Raw genomic sequence first — 22,933 nt, 5'->3', positions numbered from 1 at the left:
TACTTTTACAACATCGTTTTTCAGGATTTATTACTAAAAATATTCTTAAATAATATGTGTTGAAGTAAAAATACTATGGCAAGTGAGTATGACAACTTACCACCATCTGGTATATCGCGTCCACGATGTTGTACATCTCGTCCCTGGTGATGAAACCATCATTGTCGACATCGTACAAGCGGAATGCCCCTGTTGGTGAAATACAAACAATTCGTTAAAGTTATATAGTGTGAAGGCAGGATGAGTAATCATAAAAGGTATTCGTATAAACTTGTTATAAGAATAATAGTTATACAGCTGATTCTTCCTTGTTTATTGGATGAGACACATCAGATAAAAGAATGTACGTGGTGGAGAGCTTGGAATTGGCAGAAACTCCAAGGTGATATTTACGATACACATACACAACGTTCCTTCATTAGTATAAGTAACTTGGTTGTTGTTATGTATTTTAACAACATCCTTCAATGACTGTTACTGTTACTGTTACTGTTACCCCTAGTATTTTAACAACATCCTTCAATGACTGTTACTGATCATGTCATCATTGTCAGTACAGGGATCAAACTATACCAGTGTGAGAAGGGAGCCTCGGCTATCTCTCATTCAGGTTGCAATATTAATCTGGTAGGCGTATTTAGCAACATATAATAACTTTTTCAGAAATTAGGCGTTTGCAGCAGCATGTAATACACAATTCAGCAAGTAAGTGTATACAGCAGCATATAACGCGCTTTTCAGCAATGACACGATATATGATGTTAATATTTACGTGTTGTATTTAATGTTTTGTTGTATCATATGAGAGACCCATTCTTTGTTATTAAATGTGTCATAACTGCAAATGTTTTAGTTTTTGTAGTATTAAATTTAGAGTATTTTAACAAAATGTTATGTATGTGCTATACGTACTTACGCTGTTATAATCTCGTATAATACGGTTTAAGATTGTGTAACATATCTAATCCTTACAATCTTTAAATTGAGATATCTTTCTAATGAGTGCTGTTTGTATGTGTTTGATCCTCAGGGCTATCGTTGACACTCAGCGTACATAAAATATTATATTGTATAGACACAATTAACAGACTTTATAACTTTCAGTATTGTACAGATAACCCTATACTAAGGTTAAGTGTTCGCACCAGTATCTGCTTCTAAGGAAGCCAAAAACCAAGGGTTTTCTAAGAATATCCGTTTTCAAAAATACATTTAAATTCATTGACATCAGTGAATCACGCTTTAGGTAATGTAAAGTCCATTAACAGGTAATCACACATGGTTCAATTTAATTATTTGAACACAGTGTAGTTATAAATAGTTTTCTACAAACAGTCCGAACAATTGCAACGTGTAGTGCACATACATTATTTGAAACTAATAAACTCAGCCGATATACTAGGGCAGACATCAGCTGTGCAATAATGGCCAGCTGCCAAGAACGTGTAATCATCCGCTTGAACGGAGTCAGTATGGATCTCTGGGAATGAGGAAGCTTCTTTCTCTTACACTGTTTGGCTTAGTAGGTTACTTTCAGAAGTCGCAGATGATAATATATCAATCGTTTTGTAATAATACGTTGTTAACAAAAGTTATTAAAATCTCATGTGAATTTTTAAACAAACAAAATGTATTATTCATTCAAAGATAAATTGATTAGCTGTAAACACATTTCGGATGTTATGCAGTTAAAAACACGGTAAATTTAATTAGAGTGGCTCAGCAAAGAGCCCTTTTCCATTTTTCGTTCAGCCCGTGGCATCCTTATAACTTATTCAATTATATAAATGTAGTTAGCCTTTCCTTTGTTACAATTGTACCATTCACCAAGTATCGTATACGACAATGTGTGAATTGTGACTTTTCTCGGCATATGGATTCCAAATTTGCTAATTTTGGAAATTAATGTCCGTAGTTTGTAACTTTCCATATTTTATGGTATATTAATTAGTGTTGACTATGCTTAAAATATGAAATATTTTTTACAAAGTGCGATTAATCCTACCGGTAATTGTCATTACTTTTTTCTCCACCTTTTGACATTTATAAATAAATGACTTTCTGCTCTGTAATTCTACAATTTAGTACCGTAAAACACTGCAGTAAATAATACTCTTCTTTAATTTATGTTATCATAATTATAATTGGCTGAGCTTTAGCAGAGCCCATCAAAATTTCATTTCTGTCTGTTTGTCACAATATAATGAAACCAAATGACATATAGAACTGAAATTTTGTTTGAAACTTCTTTGCCATATAATTACACTGGGTTTGGTGATTGTGCAATGTCACTCCAAGCATTAGCGAGTATTTTAACATTAGCCTTAGTGGTAACGATCTCGGCAACAAAGAAACAGCAGAATAAATAAATTTGTATGCAAAATTTTAATAAAATGAGATTGCATGAAACCTTTATTCATGGATTAAAAATAAAAATAATAACATTAAAATTCAATGTAAATTATTAGAGCCAAGATTTAATTTCTTTTTCAGGAGTTCTAATACACTCAATAGCACTCTGAAACTTTCATTGATTGAACTCCATGTTATGAAACCTAAGTTATTGGTTAATAACTTTAACTTATCATGTGACAAAATATCCCGAGAAATATTTCATCTGTAGACTTTAAAGTCCTGAATAGAACTTCATATGTACGTAGACAAGAATGATGGTGCAAGCCCAGCCATGGAATTTTGCTGGATGTCATTTTTGTATAATCTTTTTCTGTAAATTTGTCTGTCTAAAGTACATTTCATTTAATTTAGAAGCATACATATATCCATATATTCAATTCAAGAATTAAAAGAGTTATATTTTAGAAATCAACCTCTGCAACGCCTGTTACGCGACTCGTACAGAGGCATACTCTTACATTGTACTATCTAACACTCTTCTGTTGATTGTATATAATAAATTTTAAAATACGTAACACAAAAATAATGTATATATTTAAACAAGTATCTGATGATTTTGTTAAATGGGTGTCTCCTTAATCAGAGTCTTAGTGAGCGATAAAACGCAGTGATAATTTAGAAGCATACATATATCCATATATTCAATTGTAACAGCTAACATAGTTATTTAATTCAAAGCAGCATCTACAAATTGTACACTAATCATATCTAGCAAGCAAATCCCAACAATGACTAAGGTGTTTGACTGTTTTATTTGAATAATCAAAATTACAATTTTTAATAATCCAAAATTATTATATATGTTTCACTAATTTTTTTAGATAATATTTGCTAAACAAACGTGCTAAACAATGTAGCAATGATTAAACATTGCATTTAGACTAGGAGTAATCAAATTCGTGGTTCAGTAATATTGATTTGGATTTGACAATTTTATTAAGATATCTCATATATATAATTTTCATAAATTCGTAAACTATTCTCAATGGACCTGACTTGGTTCTGTCATTCAAATGCATTTTTTGTATATATATATATATATATATATATTTATTTATTATATTATCTATTTATTTAATTAATATATATATATATATATATATATATATTTAAATACATTTAAAAGTATTTTAATGACATAGAACCAAGTCAGGGTCATTGAGCATAGTTAAATAATTATAAAAAATTCCACTCTCACTCGAAACAAGAACTTATTCACACTGCGTTGAATGCATTACTATGAGGAAAACACGGAATTTTCATGAAGTTAAATGTAGTTTCACGAGTTAAATAAATCCGAGTATAAAAGCTAGTATAGGGTTACGTAGTTAATTTATTTATCTTCAGATTTTAACATGAGACTTGAGTGAAGAGACACTCTAAATTTTGAACGGATTTTAAGTTGCTTAGTTAGCTGAAGTCCTGTCACTCGACCTACAGGACCGTGTGTGATGAAACCTTTCGAAGATACTCACAATGTAACTTTTCGTCCAGGTTCCCTCTCGACGTGACGGACAGCGCTCTGATGAATTCTTCAAACTCTATCGACCCGTCCTTCACAACAGAAAAACAGAAGAAATTGTTAAGAGTGCAGATATAACACTGGATTCGTAATATTGTTTTTATACTAAAACAAGTAAAAAGTACCTTTTATTCCGTCGTTGTCTATTTTTAAACGTCTAACGGTTTGAACATCAACCAACCCTAGTATTCAATCTACCTATACATTAAATATGTATAAATAGCGTAATCAAATTAAATGGTAGTTGCGTTATTTGTTCAAGTGTCTAATAGGCCAGAAAGTATAAGGGTGGATGAAACATATTAACATAAATAGTTAGTTTCATTACATTTAAATAAGTAGTTTATACAACTACAACATTTAATATTAGTCAAATTATGTTTATTTTCTTTTTTTTGGAAGGCAGCCTATTATTATTTATTGTTTCTTGTGATCGTTACATTATTTTCATTCACCCAAACAATATCTCTACCATCCAATTTTTGTTGTTTTCGAAAATATTAACAATAAAATATTACAATAAACAGTTATAATTTAATAAATTTAACTAAATTTAGATATGGAATAAAAGATTTCTTCAAGTTAAGATGAGCCTAAAAACAAAATTCGTTCCCTAAATTTCATTATTAACACATTTTGTGTATCTAAAACATGTATACACTGTATATTAAATTTGGTTTTTTTATTACACACTTAATTTGGTCAGTTAAAATTTTGTTCACTAGATTCGAGCAACAAATCATCAGGTGTTCGTTTATTTTAAAAGTGATAATTTTTAAATTTCATATTTGGAAAAAGATACGATTTTGACTGTGAAGGGGTCCGTTTCATAAGTAAGGAAACAAATACCCATTAATGTAATATAAATACAGACCATAAAACTCAAAGTAAGCATTAGAGAACAAACAGAAATTGAAACAGAACAATATATCGTTCATTCACATTCTGTTGGTAGAATGGAAACTTTAGCAAAGTTAGCTTGTCCCAACGATACGATAAAAGTTTCAAAGCCGGCCTTTGCACGCGAACGCGGAGAGCTAGTAAATTTTCTGGAATTGGCCTGTATTGCCAGAAGAGAAAAGTTGAGCTAGAATCAAATAATGAACTCCCTGTGATGAGGCTAGAATATTGACTATCCCCTCACATGCTGGTTTAACAAATTCGTAAATATGGCATTCGATAAAATGTGTTTATGACTAAATTGTAAAGCCAATTTTAATTTGTGTTTAACTCTTATTTAGATATGATAAGATATATGATGCGTAATGATTCCTGCTATTCGGAAACCTTTAGCCTAATATGATTCCAAATACTTTAGATATCACGGAATAGAATGGAACAGAATATTTCTTTATCGAGTTGCTTGAATTTCGGCCGTCATCTCTAAATGTCAAACTGCAGATATATTATTAATTTAGGTATTTAATTTGCACAATACTGATGGACAATAACTCTAAATGCTGACATGCCAATATGAAACTTTCATATACTTATAAAAAGCCATAATGTTATAACTTAAAAGAGAAAAAGTTTTATAAGCATATATTTGTGAAAAAGTAGACTAGATTTAGTTATAAATAATCCAAAATAATTGTAAATATATTGACTTACAAGGTTCAAATATATAATTCTATAACTTTATATCCTGAAAGTTTCTCGAGTTATCTAAAAATAAGTAACCAATATAATACATCTAGATTTATGTTATGAAATAACTGAGATAAAAACTATCCCCAGATGTAAATGTCCTCTATCGTGAAAGGAATCAAGGAATATGTAAATACTATTTGTCTACCACTTGACATAAAAAACACGTCAGAAGAGACATTATTGTAAATGACCTGAGCGTTTTAAGACTAATACAAAACCTGTCTTTTTCTAAACATTGAATTGCGGCTATCTTGAAACCTTATATATATATATATATATATATATATATATATATATATATATATTTATTTATTTATTTATTTATTTATATATATACATATAAGGGGTCTTTATTGTAGATAATGCAAAAATGTACCGGCAATTCCGTTATGAGGGCATATATGATCAATATGTTTGTGTAAAAGCCACCTAAAACTTAAAAATATTTCATTTGTTTCTCAAATCACACTTTTTTTATACATAAATCAACTATCAGAAACAAAATTTAAAGTTAAATCATATTCAGCCAGCCTTATAAAGACCGATTATTGACTGCAAGTAGTTACGTTAAGTGCATTTGTGTCATATTCTAACGATGCCATAACCAATATTTGTATTTCTTACATATGTATATTATCCTAACAAAATGAGAAATATTATTGATAAATTCAATACATACCTGCGAAGGAGTTCATTTACTAGTATTCGATGCTATCCTATTCGGTGTTTATTCCTATATACTAGATCACAAAGTTCAAATTGATCAGACAAGGAAATTGAGCATTTGTGTTTAACTTTTTCAGATATATATATATATATATATATATATATATATATATATATCTACAATTTTGAAACTTTTATATGTAAATTTGTAAAACATTTGTTTTCGCTTCTAGTGTTGTTAGTACAGATGTGATGATAGGTATCTTTAAACACACCTTTTGTTAATAATTGAAGATACAGTGACACGCAGGGCCTAACTATAATATCTCACGGTATAAAGTATACTGTATATCGTTTTTACACTCCTTTATAAGTAAATATACGGATTTGGTACATAAATCCCTTTCTTCAAGTCAAAGAATAATAATATTACTAAGGAAATTCAATATTATATAAATTAAATTATAACTTTTTCTTCTATACAAAATGATTTTATAGTTAGTTTAAAAGTTATATTTTGTATAATTTTTATTATTGGATGAACAATATTTCCAATGAACATTAACGATCATATCTTTAATAAAAGCTATGATTATAATTAATTATATATAATTTGTTAACGCATAAATATTATTCAGATTTATGGACAAAATAAAACATGAATAAGCGTTCTATTTTGGAAACTAGGTAATATATTATAATTTGTTCTCAGTTAGTTCTATTTATTGAGTCAGTTCCATAACATTTTATATAACATTACAATAAGATACAAGCGTACTCACATTGTTTTCATCGAACACTCGGAACACGAGAGACGCGAACTTTGTTGGGTCACCCTGAGGGAAGAATTGTCTGTATATTTTGATGAAACCCTGTAACAGTGGAATATATTATACTTCACAAAGAAATTGAACAATTCATTGTATAATTCACTTTGCATCTAAGAAGAAATTGTTTTAACAATAATTAGAATCTGATAGGCACATCTTACAATATGCACTTTTTACCTAGTATTTTATGTCTTCCTTTCAGGAAGAAAAAAGGACAAAGTAGTTGTGTGCGAGAGTTCTTTTTGAATACAACAGACATTTTTCTTATGAAAGGAGATTCAAAAGGAAGTGCGTCCTTCAAGGAAATAGCATGTTTTAGAACCATGTTAAAATACCAAGAACCTTTCATATGTAAAGGAATTTTAAATTTATTCTTCAATGGGTACTAAAGAACTATTATATTGTACTTCAGTAGGCTATTCTCAGTACATAACTGTAGTAAATTGCCATACTAATGAGTACATATTTATTTGTGAATAATTCTTCCATACATGTAATAACTTTTTCATAATGTATTATTCAAAACATGAAAATGTATGTTTATTTCTAAATTCTCCTAGATATCTAATAAATGTATTCGCTTTAAAATGGAAGGAAGATATTTCCTAGAAATACCAATAGTTTGTCAATATGTTTTAAGACTATTTATAATTAACAAAATTAGCTACTATATCAACAGATCCATATCGTTTTTCTTCAAAGTTCCTAGCTAAAGAACACTGTGATCGATTCAGAGTTAATCGATTAATAGTTACTATTCCAAGGAAGTACGTACCTGCTCTGTCAGCAGACCGTTGGGACAGTCTTTCAAAAAGCCTTTGTGCCTGGAACAAAAATTAAAAAGTGATGGAATTGTACCTGTTAAGAACAAACATATCATATTCTACTGTTCATTATAAAGGGATGGAAATCATTTTATAAATCGTTGAATCGTATTATAGAGAGAAATAATATTGAAAACTATACTATACATGAAATAAGAATTTTGTTAAAAAGGACAATAGATTACAGTGACTAAACGTGTTGAACTTTTATCATTAACAAAGCTGAAAACATTTTATTAGGACTAATTTACTTCACTGAATGTAATTATCGCGGTCCGTTGCTCATACAATGGTACTGGACATTTGTAAAAAGGACAATAGATTACAGTGACTAAACGTGTTGAACTTTTGTCATTAACAAAGCTGAAAACATTTTATTAGGACTAATTTACTTCACTGAATGTAATTATCGCGGTCCGTTGCTCATACAATGGTACTGGACATTTGTAAAAAAGGACAATAGATTACAGTGACTAAACGTGTTGAACTTTTGTCATTAACAAAGCTGAAAACATTTTATTAGGACTAATTTACTTCACTGAATGTAATTATCGCGGTCCGTTGCTCATTACAATGGTACTGGACATTTGTAAAAAGGACAATAGATTACAGTGACTAAACGTGTTGAACTTTTGTCATTAACAAAGCTGAAAACATTTTATTAGGACTAATTTACTTCACTGAATGTAATTATCGCGGTCCGTTGCTCATACAATGGTACTGGACATTTGTAAAAAGGACAATAGATTACAGTGACTAAACGTGTTGAACTTTTGTCATTAACAAAGCTGAAAACATTTTATTAGGACTAATTTACTTCACTGAATGTAATTATCGCGGTCCGTTGCTCATACAATGGTACTGGACATTTGTAAAAAGAAGTATTTTCCCATTACAGCAGAGACGAAAAGAAGCAAATAGCCTCATGCACACAATGCAGACATGAAATTTCCACATTGTCTCCGCAGGGGCTCTTCTTATATATCATACAATCCAGTCGTATCAAGAAAGTTTTCTGTTGTTATTACATTTTTGTGTTTCTATATAATTTCAAACAATTCTACCCTATTACTACGCCAAAAACAATATACTTCTATTAATGTACTTTGCCTTCTATTAAGTAGCAAAATTAGTATCTTATTGTAATAAGATAAAGGGTATGAAAGACACGCTTGACTTTTGACATTTGGTCTATTCAAGCAAACAGAATATTTGCCAATGGGCTTCAATTATTTAGTTTTGATCATTATTCCCAATTTAGTTCATGCAAGTTAGTGACTAATAAAATTGTACGCTAAAATACTAGAACTGTTCCAAGCAAGATCATCATCACAGCATTTTCTGAAGAAAGCGTAGGTTACAAGACAGTCAACTACAGCAAACGATGACTTGTGGTATTTGAAAATTGGTATAAAATGCTCTTTTCCTAAATTTCTGCAATATAGTTCACCTTAATCTCGCTTGGTAAACTCTCTAAACTAAATGCTTCTCAAGATATCAAGATTAGATTTTCTAGTTTTGTGTAGATGGTACGAAACAATAGCTTCGAAAAATAATTCCGAAAAATAAAAAAAATTAGAATTAAACATGCACATATTTTTGTGATACCCCTTTGAGTGCCACGGGTATTTTCTGAAGGCATATGCATAAAGTGCCACGCTGTTTTTCGCATATTTGTAAGCTTTTGTGAAAAAAGCTGTTGTAAAATAACTACCAAACAGATTTCCATCATTTTGTTGTTGTTTTTTTCTTATTAAATGCAGAATATGATACATATTGTTACAAATAAAATTTGATTTATAACAATATAAAAATTTTAGTATTTATAAAAAACGTTTTTTACTTTTGTATAAAAAGTTAAGTTTCGACCTAATTTGTGTGTATACGGTATTTTGAAGATTTTTTTCTTTATACCATAATAAAGGCCATATGATTCTAAATAAAGCCCATGTGTAATATCTTATTCTAGAATTTTAAAAACATGGCATTATATGTATTAACAAAATGCTGCCCGGTACCGACATTTTATAAACTGTACTTCATTTGTCAGAGTTTAGAAATTACTTAGTAAGGATGTAGTTTTCCCAATAAATGTAATAAAACATTAATACAACACAAATAAATATGATTAGTACATTTAGAAACAAATACTTGCTAACATATTTACATAAAAGTTTACATTTACTAAATAATAACCCTAATAATATTTACACTGAAAATTCACGTTTTTCGCTTGAACACAACTCAAATCATACATTACTTTTGTAAAGAAATACAGTAAAATACTGTATAAGTTACTATTTTATTTTGTATTTACTCAAATGCTTGGTTATCGGCACATAAACAACAAGAAAGGCCGTTACGCAACACGTTACTCGTCCGCTACGTCGCGTCGCGTGACTGGAAGACAGGATCATCGTACAGGTACTTATCACAGCCCACTATTTTTAGACTAGTTTTCCTTATCAGAGATCAAAATAAACTTCATTATACATTCCCTCTTCCATAATGAATCGAAAAATACTCGATGAATCATACTTCCTATCTCCAAATCGTCTCCAAATAGACACACGAATGACCTGACATTTTCGAATAATGAAACGTTGTTCTTATAGTTTTGATTTAATTGATTGTCATAATAACTTGTAAATTCTAAAATAGGTTAAATAAAGTAAGTTGTTTTTAATACTGTAATTTATTTTGTCCCCGATAAGGAAAACTCGTCCAAAAATAGTGGCTTCTTGATAAATACCCAAACAACATAAGTTTCACAGATAAAATAGTGGAAAAACAACATAAAACTCGTACTTATTGATAGTTTGGAACCTATTGAATACAGCCGTCTGATTATTTGGCCAAAATAATCTTGTACTATATAAAATATTATCGAAATACGAAACGTCAAAATTGGCGACGCAGGCACTTAATGCACTTTTCGTACCGTCAAAATTAGCGACGCTGTGGCACTCAAAGGGGTAATTAAACAGTAAGCGTATTAAATTTATGTATTATTTTTGTTTTTTTTTTCAGTTTATTTGTGAAAAGATCGTCCGCTAAGACATGGCCTTAAAATATCAAGAATGTAATTATATTTTTCAAGAATACTACAAATTCATAAATGTTTACCCATTTTTTGTCTTTTTTATTTTGTGCTCTGATGTATCTCTAATTCAGTTTCTACGATAGAGACTGTATTTTGAGCATCCGGAAACTACTTATTGTTCACTAAATATAAATATTCTAGAAACATAAGTAGTCTACAGTGTAAATGAGACTGGTTGATATGAGATCTCTATTACCGTAGCCAAATCCTATATCAACTTATGAAATAAGATAATTTCTTTATATCACATTTCTTTAAAAGTCAATTTTTTATGTTATTATGTTGTTTTATGTTATTCTACAGTGTGTCGTGTTATTCTATATTGCACTCATATTGTAATTGTGTAGAAGTAATGTTTCATTACTCAATTCATCATCATACAGAGTTTCTAACACATTAGATATGATATCTAATTTTGGTATTTACTGAAACTAGTTTAAACTTTAGACGTTATTCTTTCAGATTTCTTGCCCCTGTAAATTTTTAGTATTCGATTTTTTAATTTGCCTGATGAAAATAATCTGTGAAATCCTATTGTTCTGTAAAAATATTAAGTAAAAAGGATGAAAACGTTGGTGCTGCGATGCACCAATACAGCTTGCTTCCCAAAACCATAAATCTGCCGACAATGATTTACAATGTCAATGGCTCAGTGCATGACAGGTAATTTATATGAAAACTTGACATTCTGTTGTCCAACGGATCGCATTCTTGACAAAAGGAACATATTTCTTAGTTTATATGACTATTCGTAATATGAAAACAACTTTTGTAATTAAAAACAGAACAATATGTATAGTATATTTTTAATACAGATCTCTAGTTTTTTTAAAGTACTTTAAAATTATTGGATTCTTATTTATTACCCGCAGTTTTGATAAACAAAACACTTTTTTGAAATGAAACGTACTATTTTGTTTTCGGTTGTTACCCATAGTTACTTAACATGAAATATCACGTCTAACTGTAGATCTAACATGAAATATCATATCTAACTATAGATACCTTGTTACATATGGCATAACCTGGTATGTGTTGGTTTATTTTGTGTGCCACTGAAATAAAAGAGCAATTGCCTGTATTACAACTTACAGTACAAAGTAGTACTATAGCATGGCAAATACCTTAAAAACCAGATTATGAAAAATCTTGGATTCTCATAAATATGTAGACTTTATTTACACCTATTTCATGCGTTTACTTAGGGTCGAAACCATCGTTTTAATAATGCGTGGATATAGAATTAACTATAATTGTAACTTTAGTTAATTTTAGTTTATTTTAGTTATGTAACCAATACATAATGAGTTTACCAATACTCATTATGTATTGGTAACTAAGCCTTTCGTCAAAATATGGCATGGTGAAGTTCAAATTTAGAACTCTATTCCGGAAAATGGAATTTTATTTACACTCCGAAGGCCTGCTATGATTATGAGCGTGGGAGACAAAATTAAATAGAGAACAACATGTTTTATCAATTAATATCATAACCTATCAATGAATCGTTTGTCTCGTTTGCGCGGTAAACATAAACGTGCGGTAGAATAAGTACTAGTACACAGTTTGATCACGTATGTAAAACAAAATCGTTCGGCAAAAACTCAGACAGACATATTCGATTTACAATACAAAACATCGCCATATATAAAGTGTCCCCTATGGAGAGTTTATTTGGTGACAAGGTTCGAGCCAGACTATAATGGCTGGCCCTGTTGGGACGTGGCCATTGCTGTAACATGTTCCGTATTCACTCAGCCCATAGCTAACCTGATCATACCACAGTGTAATCCAATACAGGTTAACCCTGTTGCTAATCTTGCTACATCGTGTACTATGTAGAGAAAATTTTGTAATGGAGACTATCCAAATGTTTTTTTATTAAGGGGAAATTAATGTAATATTAATTTCGAATGAACATACAGTTACGTGTTAAAATTTATTGCATTTAAAATTGTAACAAATACTTAAAGTGGCTAAAATTGTGTTTAAGTTTTGAAATATGTATCTTCGTTGGTAATTGTTGACTAAATGGTACTTCCTTTTCATTATAAAGTTATAATACACACTTCAGTTATTTCATTAATGGGATTGATATTTCGTCAAATAATTACAACCCAAAGGAATTTGTTTATTTTCTAAATTCTGTTTCATTTTATAAATAATCATGTGCATTTTTAAACCTAAACAATACCAAATAAACAAAAAGGTTTATTGAAATCTGTAATAATACAAATTTGTAATAGAACAATACAACGTTTATTTCTTTTTTGTTTGAAAAAATGCGTCTCGTTTATAATGGCTGCTTACATCTGAAAGTAAACTTGCACTGATCGAAGTAAGAAATGTGATATAACTGGGTATGGCGAGGGCCACTACACGTTGCTTGCACACTCTCCTGAAGCAATCAATATACATCGAATATGCACAACCGAGATTAAAATGTTTTTCTCCAAGCAAACGTTTAACAAAATCAAACAATTAACTAAATATTTTGCAACTTGAAAGCAACTTTTTAGTGGAATAACGTATTCCAGTTTATTGTTTACATACGTGTATTTGTTTGGATGAATTTAAAACACCATTTAGACATCCATACAACCAGTCCCTATAGCTTTTTGGTAAAGTGAAATTCTATTCTATTAAATAGGGTAGCATAAGGAGTTTGAAATTTTGAAGCTAACCTTTAACTGAAAACAAAACATCGCACTGCCTAAATTAAGTTTTAACTTATTAATGTTCTAAGAGCCAGATATACGGAAACTAACTTGGAGTGTTATGCCTTAAGAACGTGGATTAAACCTGAATTAATTTTTCCACAAAAGCCATAAGAGAAGACAAAATATGTCGTTTTTTCTAATTATTTTTCAACTTGTTGTTCCCTAAGAGCCGGCTATAACCAAAATACTGTGAAACTGTTCACAAGAAAAATAAAATCTCAAATATAGGGCCTTAATTTTGTTCGTATAATTATAGCAGTTTTCTCATTAAAACATGTGATTAGTACGCATCAAAAATAAAAATTAACTTGACTTCTAAAGTGGTTATAACAAAGATTATGAATTAATGTAATTTATTCAAAGTTATAGGTTTTTCTAAGTGATCCGATATATATATATATATATATATATATATATATATATATATATATATATATATATATATATATATAAAGGGGAAAGCGTTTAGATGAGTATACAATATATATCGTAACTGTGAAAAATGTTCTAATGATGAGAAAGTTTATCATTGTTATTAGGAGCAAAAATCAAGACTCCCGCTCTTAAAGTAAAGGAAGATGTTTTAAATGCAAAAAAACAAACCAACTTAATTGTAATGATTGTGAACTATAAGTAAAATTAAGGACAACATAACATTTTCAGGATGAGAACTTCATATACTGATGGCGAGAGAAAAGAAGAGACCTGGATTCTGGCCTATCTGAAATTTGCAGGCGCTACTACTAGTATGTTGCCGCGCCTTGTTTCGTAATTCCATTATTGTTTCACTGTTCCATTGCTATGATAATCAATTCGCAGGGTTGGCTGTGGGGCGAAGCGCCTGAAATTACCGCGCGGCAACACACTAGTACACAGCTGTGCGCCGACACGGGCCAGGTCTCTTCTTTTCTCTCGCCATCAGTACTGCTTGGAGAAGTGTAATGTGTATCCAAAGAAATTTAATTAATAAATTATTAAATGTATTGTTTGTACTCAATCGCGTGACTCACTAAGCTAATGAGTTTCATAAAAAATATATAAAAACGCTTGGTCTTATGCTATACTATTTGTGTATAAAAATCAGCTGTCGTGTATCATATGTTCTACAGTTTACATTATTCTTGCTGTAATTTTACGATTGTATTCATGTTATTCGGAACTGAGAAAAGGAAATGTTTACTTCATTACGTCTCATGCATCACATCAGATGTGGATACAATTTTGTTTCCGAGAACTTCTGTAACATTTAAAAATCTGTGCTTGACAATTTCTGTGTAAATTACGATGTTAATAACATAGAACGTAACTTCAAGTAAGGTAGGTGGCCACATGGTAATGTAGTTTACACTTAGTAAAATCCCTCGAACGATATTACAACAATAATTAGTATATTGGAGTAGAATCTATTCATATTAGGGACATATTATTGCATTTAATTGTATTAGTTATACAAATGATCATTTGTTTTGTGTTTTTAAATGAGGCACAGACAGGTGAACTCTCGACCTGCCTTCAGGGGAGTGGGAGGCTCAAGCAGGTATGTTAGTAAATATTTGAACGATAATAATCAAAGTTACGTGACGTAGCCCTAGCGTCTCAGAACAAACAAATGATCCCACGGACATCAGTACACATCGTCCGTGTGAATGATTTATGTCATGAGTAATTAATTCAATCAATAAGACTATCAGTATTACTTCTCTATGTCCTAGCATCTTTAAACCATATAATCCCCTGGACCTCAGCACACATCGTCCGTATGAATGATTTATGTCCTGATTAATTAATTAAATCAATAAGACTATCAGTATTACTTCTTTATGTCCTAGCAACTTTAAACCATATAATCCCCTGGACCCCAGCACACATCGTCCGTATGAATGAGATTTTTGTCCTGATTAATTAATTCAATCAATAAAACTATCAGTATTACTTCTCTGGGTCCTAGCATGTTTAAAACATATAATCCCCGGACATCAGCACACATCGTCCGTACGAATGATATTTTTGTCCTGATTAATTAATTCAATCAATAAGACTATCACTATTACTTCCCTATGTCCTAGCGTCTTTAGACCATATAATCCCAACAATTATGGGACTTTACAAGACACCGTGCCAGCAACATTACGTAGTTTTATCTTGCCCCAATAATGGAACTATGGGCACATATAAATAAAAAGATAAAGAAATAGTAATATCATATAAGATTGCATAATAAGGAGCAATACAAATTATTATTAAGGTGTCAATATGGTAAATTACATTTTTTTACAGATGCCGATCATCGTCTTCACGGGCTACTGACCTGTGCGACGATCTTACCAAACAGAATGAGGAGTAAAGCAGATGCAGTACAAGATCGATGATACTAACACACATTCAACTGCCACAGAAAGGATTTGAAACTGCGCTTTCTAGAGAGAAGTTAGAACTCAGATCCAAAGTCCGACTTTTAGACAGTTTCGTACCAACATTCCAGCTGTTTCATTGAAACTCAAACAACTGTTAATATGTATGAAATCACTACTACCGCCTGTCACATAAAGGCTTACCAGACATACGTGCACAAAGCACGATATGTCTACTTTCTTGGCATCAAAAAAGATTACGTACACTGACTTTTAGAATTATGTACCTCTACTATATGTAATAGGACGAGAAATATTCAAAATATATATTATATGGTTATTGAAATGGTTAAAAATATAGTTTTAAAATTATAATGAATAATAATAAAATACACTATTTTGAAAAACTAATTTTGAAAACTATTTTGACATACAAAACAAGTCCACTTAACTCAAACAGCACCAATACCATTGAGACTATTACGGCCCTTATAATACCTAATAATATATATCATTATTACGTATTATAATGATATATGTGATATATGTATTATATATATATATATATATATATATATATATATATATATATATATATCTGTCTTCTTCTCACTATAAAACGAAACATAAGGAAATAAAGAGATTTTAACAATAAAATACGTTATGTTTCGAATATAAATGCAGTTTTATCCATCCAAATATTTTGCAAGGAATGCAGTACTGGAGCATCATTTTTAGAATGTTTATGATCCTAGGAACGGAACAGGTTGGAAAATAAAAATATTTGAACACAAAAATATAGAAATAATATCCACTTCTGTTAATAGTTTATAGTTAATATAAAACTGTTACTTACCATTGACGTATCTCCTTTTCCGAAACTGCAGCGTGAACAAAAAGTTTTATGATTACGATATTATAACAATCAGTTTACATACAGCATGGTACAATTACAATATTCATTCTGTCGATTAAAAAAATAACACATAAGCCAAGACACTATTAAAATTAACATGTATAGTGTGGGAATATACAGTATAATGTACTTATAAATGGGCAAAAAACCTTTTCAAAGTTAATGTGGTGTTAAACATGGTTATTTTCCAGATTATCAATTATTTCAGTTTTTACTAAATAATATATATCACTACATAAGGGCTTGACAGATTGGGTAAATTTATCATGACACTCATATAAAATGTAACTATAGCTAAAAACAATCATTACCTTTTTAATATTATGTTTCAAAATGGAGGTCGTTCTAACTTTTTAATGAAAACGGTGGAATAATAAAATTATTTTAAATAAAATTCATCAAGAAAAATTACTGTAACCCGTTTTATTTATGACCTATTACTATATTGTTACAATATATCAGCTAAAAACTATCATTTTAAGTTAGATAAATAATATACACTAATGATTTCAGGATTGAGCCAAAGTATTGAACGCTTACAGTAATGGAAAGAATATTTTAATACGACTGCTGTGGTTGTGCCTTGATGAAAAATATTTTGGCAAGATTGAGAAATGGTTTTACAAAACAAGAAAATAGACCTTAAATGCATATTCGTTGTAGTAGTAAGATCACATTACGTACGATCTAGGCAAATCAGATTGGTCCACGCTCGATGATATTTATCAATCTATCCCATGATGTTATGCTAACCACCGTAGATGCCTTTCATCAAGGGACATTGACTCTAGAGACCACGACATGCCACTGGCGACGGATAATTATTATTGTTTACATGGACAGTTTGCTCGATGGATTGGGTGCTTGGAGACAGACTACAGGTCATCAAATTGAAAAGTGAGTTACAAGCCTCTTTGCTAAAAATATAGGTATCCCTCACGGCTATAAGAGCGTTATATGTTTGGGTGAAGATTAGTAGCAGAATGTTAAGAAATTTTAAATACACGTGCCTTATGCTATCAACAGACAAATAAATACATTTACTTCAAATTCAATTATTCATAGGGGCCAAAAAGGGTTGAGTCCTTTAGAAGAACTATATTTTGTTTTCAACCTCCCACTGTCCTATAATAAAGGTGACAAATTGGCACGAGTTTTTTCTATCTCAACATATTACCGGATCTGTAAATACATTAGATGAAAGTAGATTACAATGGCAGGAAGAATATTTTTAGTAGACTTGATTGAAAATGGACTTTTGAAATCTACGTAAGTAAATATTTTCATGGTCAGCGCAACAAAGCAAACGTTACTACGGTATCAGATATACCTACATTACAAATTGATTATAATAGCCGAAAATAGTCTCTTTTTGACTGACGAAGCATTCTCAGACACACGTATGTATCTGTTGTCTTGATCGGAACAAAAAATAGACGGGAAATAAATTATAGTAGCCGAAAGTTTTCTCACTCTGTGACTTCAAAGCCCCAAAACATTACTCTTTAAAGTTTAAAATCCAATCCATTGAAAGGGGATCTGACTATCATGTACCTGTAAAGCCACGGACAGTCTAGGTAGTCATATAAAAAACTTAAACAAACAGATATTTATAATACTGAAATTTTAATAGTTTCGGGGATTGAAATTCTATAGTATTAGAAAACGGAGGGACTTAAGTGGGTTTAATTTTAGTTTAGGATTAGGCGTTTTCTTTTAAATCAAGTAGTGGGAGGCCCCCCGAGTGGAAAGATAAAACAAGCGGTTATGTAGAGTTCTACACTTTTGACGGGATCTCCAATTGTGAGAAACGTATCTACTTTTTAAGTAACATTTAATATTAAACATAGCTAATAAATTTTTCAATATGTTATAGCTAATAACATAGAAACCTTTTTAACTAATGAGGCCCCTACCTCTGAGAGAAATAATTTTCGTAATAAGTTGTACAAAACAAAAAAGTGTACTTTTGAATTATGTAATATAATGTTTACACATAGTTTTTACTAGTTGAGTTTAAACTAGTTTTTGACTTTCTATACATTATTGTTTTGAGATCATAATTATATTTTAATTTAAAGGTCACCCCAATATATGTAATTTTTATCGTTCGTGGTAAACTACTAAATTACTTTTTATTTACATTAGGTATTATTGTGTTACAGTTTATATATCTCGTGGTCTAGTATAAAGTTATTCATTTTATTAATAAAGTTCAGTTTACTAGTTAGTATGATAAAACGAGCCAAGTATCCCAAGTCCTGGCATTATATTAGAAGTTTACTTGTGCAGCTCAAACAACGTAGAATCATGCGAGAACCACCTGTGGTTATCCCACGAGGCTGGTTGTTAAAGATGCGTGACCTGAGCACTACTTAACTTATACCACACACATAAATATTCAGTATAATATAATTATTCCCTTTATATAAGGAACATTTCAAAATATTTTTATACAGAAAGGACAGACAGCGCTATTTGGACAACACAAGTTTAACTAACCCCTTTCGATGTAGTTGCCTTGAAAGTATGCATTAAACACAAATAAAAATATATTTATCACGAGCAATGTATTCCCAAATCCGTTTAATGCAGCAAATTAGAGATTAAGCAATATATATATATATATATATATAGGATATATAGTATACAGTAAAAACTTGCCTATTTAATATTCTGGTATCATTTTTATATTTATTTACATGTTTAATTCTTGATTTTAAATATTTGAAGAGTTGAACACGTTTGAATCACAATAATATATATTGTCATAATAGTCTAATAAAGTGCGCATACTGAAAAACAATAGAGAGAAGATATCATCAATTGTACAAATTGCATCAAAAGTCCAAATATTTTTCGAGACAAGTCTGTTAAAGATAAATATAAAATAAATAATCCCAGATAAGATAGTTATGGCTTCAAACGATTTCTGATTGTTTCCGTTTATGAATGCCGCAATTCCATTTGACGATATACCCCAGTAAGTATATTTGTCACAATTTCGGGAACTGCATCTGCTCAATACTCCATTGAATATTAAGTAGATGTGGGGTCAAGAAAGTATTTAAATACTCAATGTTAGCTAATAACATAAATTAATAAAACATTGAATAACCAAAAATTATTGTCTGGTGTGGAGTTAGTCCGAGAAGATAGGCTCTGAATCCCTAATTAATAAATAGATAAGAAGAAACTATGATCATGGCTCACTCTTTAACTATGAGACCACTTACATGTGGTGTTAAAATAATGGAACTATTATAAAGGGTCATGTACTCTCGCATAATATAACTTTTAACACATTAATGATTATAATTTCACTAGATTTGCAGATATTAATGAAGCTAGAAATGTAACTGAAAATATAATGTAAAATCACTTTAAACCGACTAGGAAGATACAAATATTATGCTAGACTACGTAGCAGTTAAATCAATAATAGAGTCAATAAATGGTCCAAAGTTGGAGCTCTGAGGAACACCCAGTAAAGCCAATAACTTGTAACCTACTGAATATAGTTACTATTTATTTCAGGATTTTTTTAAGTTAGATGCAGAGCTTCCATAATCAAAATGCGTTGAGTGTGTACATGAGTAAGCAACAACAGGCGCGTTGAGATGCTCTGCTGCAATAAACTGAATAATATCCATGTATTTTCTCAGTTTAATATGTGTTACACCCTCCGGTTAGTGTATATTTTTGTTCCACATTCATGAATATTTCATTCAATGTTCAACTTTAAGTGTTAAGTAATATTCTTTAGGGACATTTTTAACTCTTGGACACCTGCATGAACTAATATAATAACTAATATTGTGGATTATTTTATATCGTACCTTAGTTTAGAGGAGTACTCTTAACGGATTTTGAACAAATATTTTGATTAGTGAAACATAAATCTACAAAAATAATAATATTTATGCCAATACATACTAGTCATAAATTAGCTGTGATGGAAAGGGTTCAATGTGACTGTTACGTTTAACTTCAGATCACATTCCTCTTAAGATCTCTTAAAAGTTTGGATCGTCTTAGACGAACATGAGTCCAGATTCCAGGAGTCAAATCTGTGATATAGTTCGATTACAGACACTGCTCTAATAGGAAGGTAAAACTGGAGCAAAACTCAATATCCAATACATACATATTGTTCTCTCCTATCAGGCACGTAAAAATGGTACAGAGTTTCAAAAATGTAATATGTCTTGTTCCACTTAAGTCTCTAGGCATTGTATTTTTGGATAATATTATTGAATTGTTTTATATGTATATGTAAGCCAACTATGCTTATACTGAAATAGATGAAGTGATATTTCTAACTCAAGACTTTTAAAATTGATTACGTTTCTTAATATTTAGTATTTCATCCTGGATAAGTCCGTGAGTCTTTACAGAATTGTCCAGGATTTTATAGTATAAATATAACGCGATTATGCAAATCAATATAAAAATAAGATTCGTGAAAGTATACGTTGATATTTCATTCTACAATACTTCAAGCTTCACAATTTCTAAAAGTTTAAAAGACCACATTTTTATACATATGTCAGTAGGGTTATTTTTTAAATGTGTACATAAATCTTTGTCTCTTGTATGGAATAATATCTAATACATTTAAACGGGCCTTCTATACCTTAATTCAGCTAATAATAATTTCCTACGCGAATTTTTATTTAATTTCTATGATTTTAATTTATCTTAATTTTATTTTTATCTTACAATTGTATTTTTAATTTTATGATCATCAAAAAAACCTGATCGGACCCTAATAACATTACCGAATATTTAATTAAATAATGGAAAAGTATCACTTCTACTTATTCATATGAATTAGTACATATACATATTTTAATCACTATTAAATGTATTTAACTACCAGCTGTGAAATAAAAATAGTTCTTAATACTTTTATTGTTAAGTGTATTTAAACACGGAAAAAATGGATGTAAAAAATTGTTATATAATATTGTTTTAACTCTATTGGACGTAATTAAATGAAAAAACGTGTTTTATGAAGCAATAGAGGTCTTTATTGCTTAGCCACATAAGCTATATAGTAGCTAACTGAATATAAGAAAACTAACGCCATGGAATAAAACATGTTTCGACGATCGTTGAAAAAAGGAAGGAATGGAGGAGAAATATTGTTCTCATAATCAAGTTAGTAAGTCTGTGATGAAATTATTTACTTTTAGGATCAAGAATGTTTCGCAATTTACTTTTCTATGGAATATTAATAATGACTGTATTCTTCAAAACACTGGCTTCTTTGATATTTAATTTTTAATATAAGGATCTGATTTTACGAGCTAAGCTACAAAGTTGCTGTTTATAAAGTGAATAATTAAAAGAGAAGAATTATTTTAAAAGAGGCCAGGACATTACTCTGGTACTAAGTGTGGTTATAAAAAGTTTTACTATTTTATGGAACCATTTAATTTGCTAAAATACCTTTCCATATAGGCCTATGTTTTAAGCATTCCGTGTGGTCTTTAGCGTTTCACTGAAGCTTTTACATATTTCCTTCAAAGCTTGGCAAAAATTCCCGTAGCAAAATTTTGGTAATTATGGTTGGCACTAATTTTAACATGGTTCAGTTCAGTTGAGTCAATAACATCTTTGTTTTTTTGTTCTCTTGGGACAAGAAGCTTATAAATTGCTCTTAGTCCTGTAAGAACCTTTGCGCTGCTTCCGGAGTAACAGGATATTCAGGATGGGTAAGGTAGGGAGTAGGGGCCGCCTTCTATTGAGATCCACGAGGAAGAATTAGGGCACTACATCTCAAAGTCATGTCTTCCCGGAAGAAGGGGAGGCCAGCTCTAAACCAGCCTCTCCAGTCAAAGTAGGCAGGGAGTGGCACACCCTTTTTGAGGCTAGCAAGAACCTCTGAGGTTAGGGACCAAACCCCACCAACTCCAGCAGTCATCTTCCAC

At 30.5% G+C, this 22,933-nt stretch overlaps 1 protein-coding gene across 1 annotated transcript in view; it reads right to left on the bottom strand.

The window, feature by feature from the left end:
* LOC124369605 (frequenin-1) overlaps positions 1-22,933 on the bottom strand; it is a 211,177-nt gene that overhangs the window by 4,720 nt on the left and 183,524 nt on the right. The window contains exons 3-7 of the mRNA XM_046827658.1: positions 16,938-16,962; positions 7,859-7,907; positions 7,036-7,125; positions 3,891-3,969; positions 101-189 (exon numbers count right to left, since the gene is read on the bottom strand). Coding sequence (XP_046683614.1) covers positions 101-189; positions 3,891-3,969; positions 7,036-7,125; positions 7,859-7,907; positions 16,938-16,962 — 332 coding nt within the window. The remainder of the gene's footprint in view (positions 1-100; positions 190-3,890; positions 3,970-7,035; positions 7,126-7,858; positions 7,908-16,937; positions 16,963-22,933) is intronic.

The sequence above is a fragment of the Homalodisca vitripennis genome, chromosome 1 (genome assembly GCF_021130785.1).
Source record: "Homalodisca vitripennis isolate AUS2020 chromosome 1, UT_GWSS_2.1, whole genome shotgun sequence".
NCBI classification, from domain to species: Eukaryota; Metazoa; Arthropoda; class Insecta; order Hemiptera; family Cicadellidae; genus Homalodisca; species Homalodisca vitripennis.
Note: the sequence above shows the minus strand (reverse complement) of the source record. Positions and strands in the feature narration are given on the sequence as shown.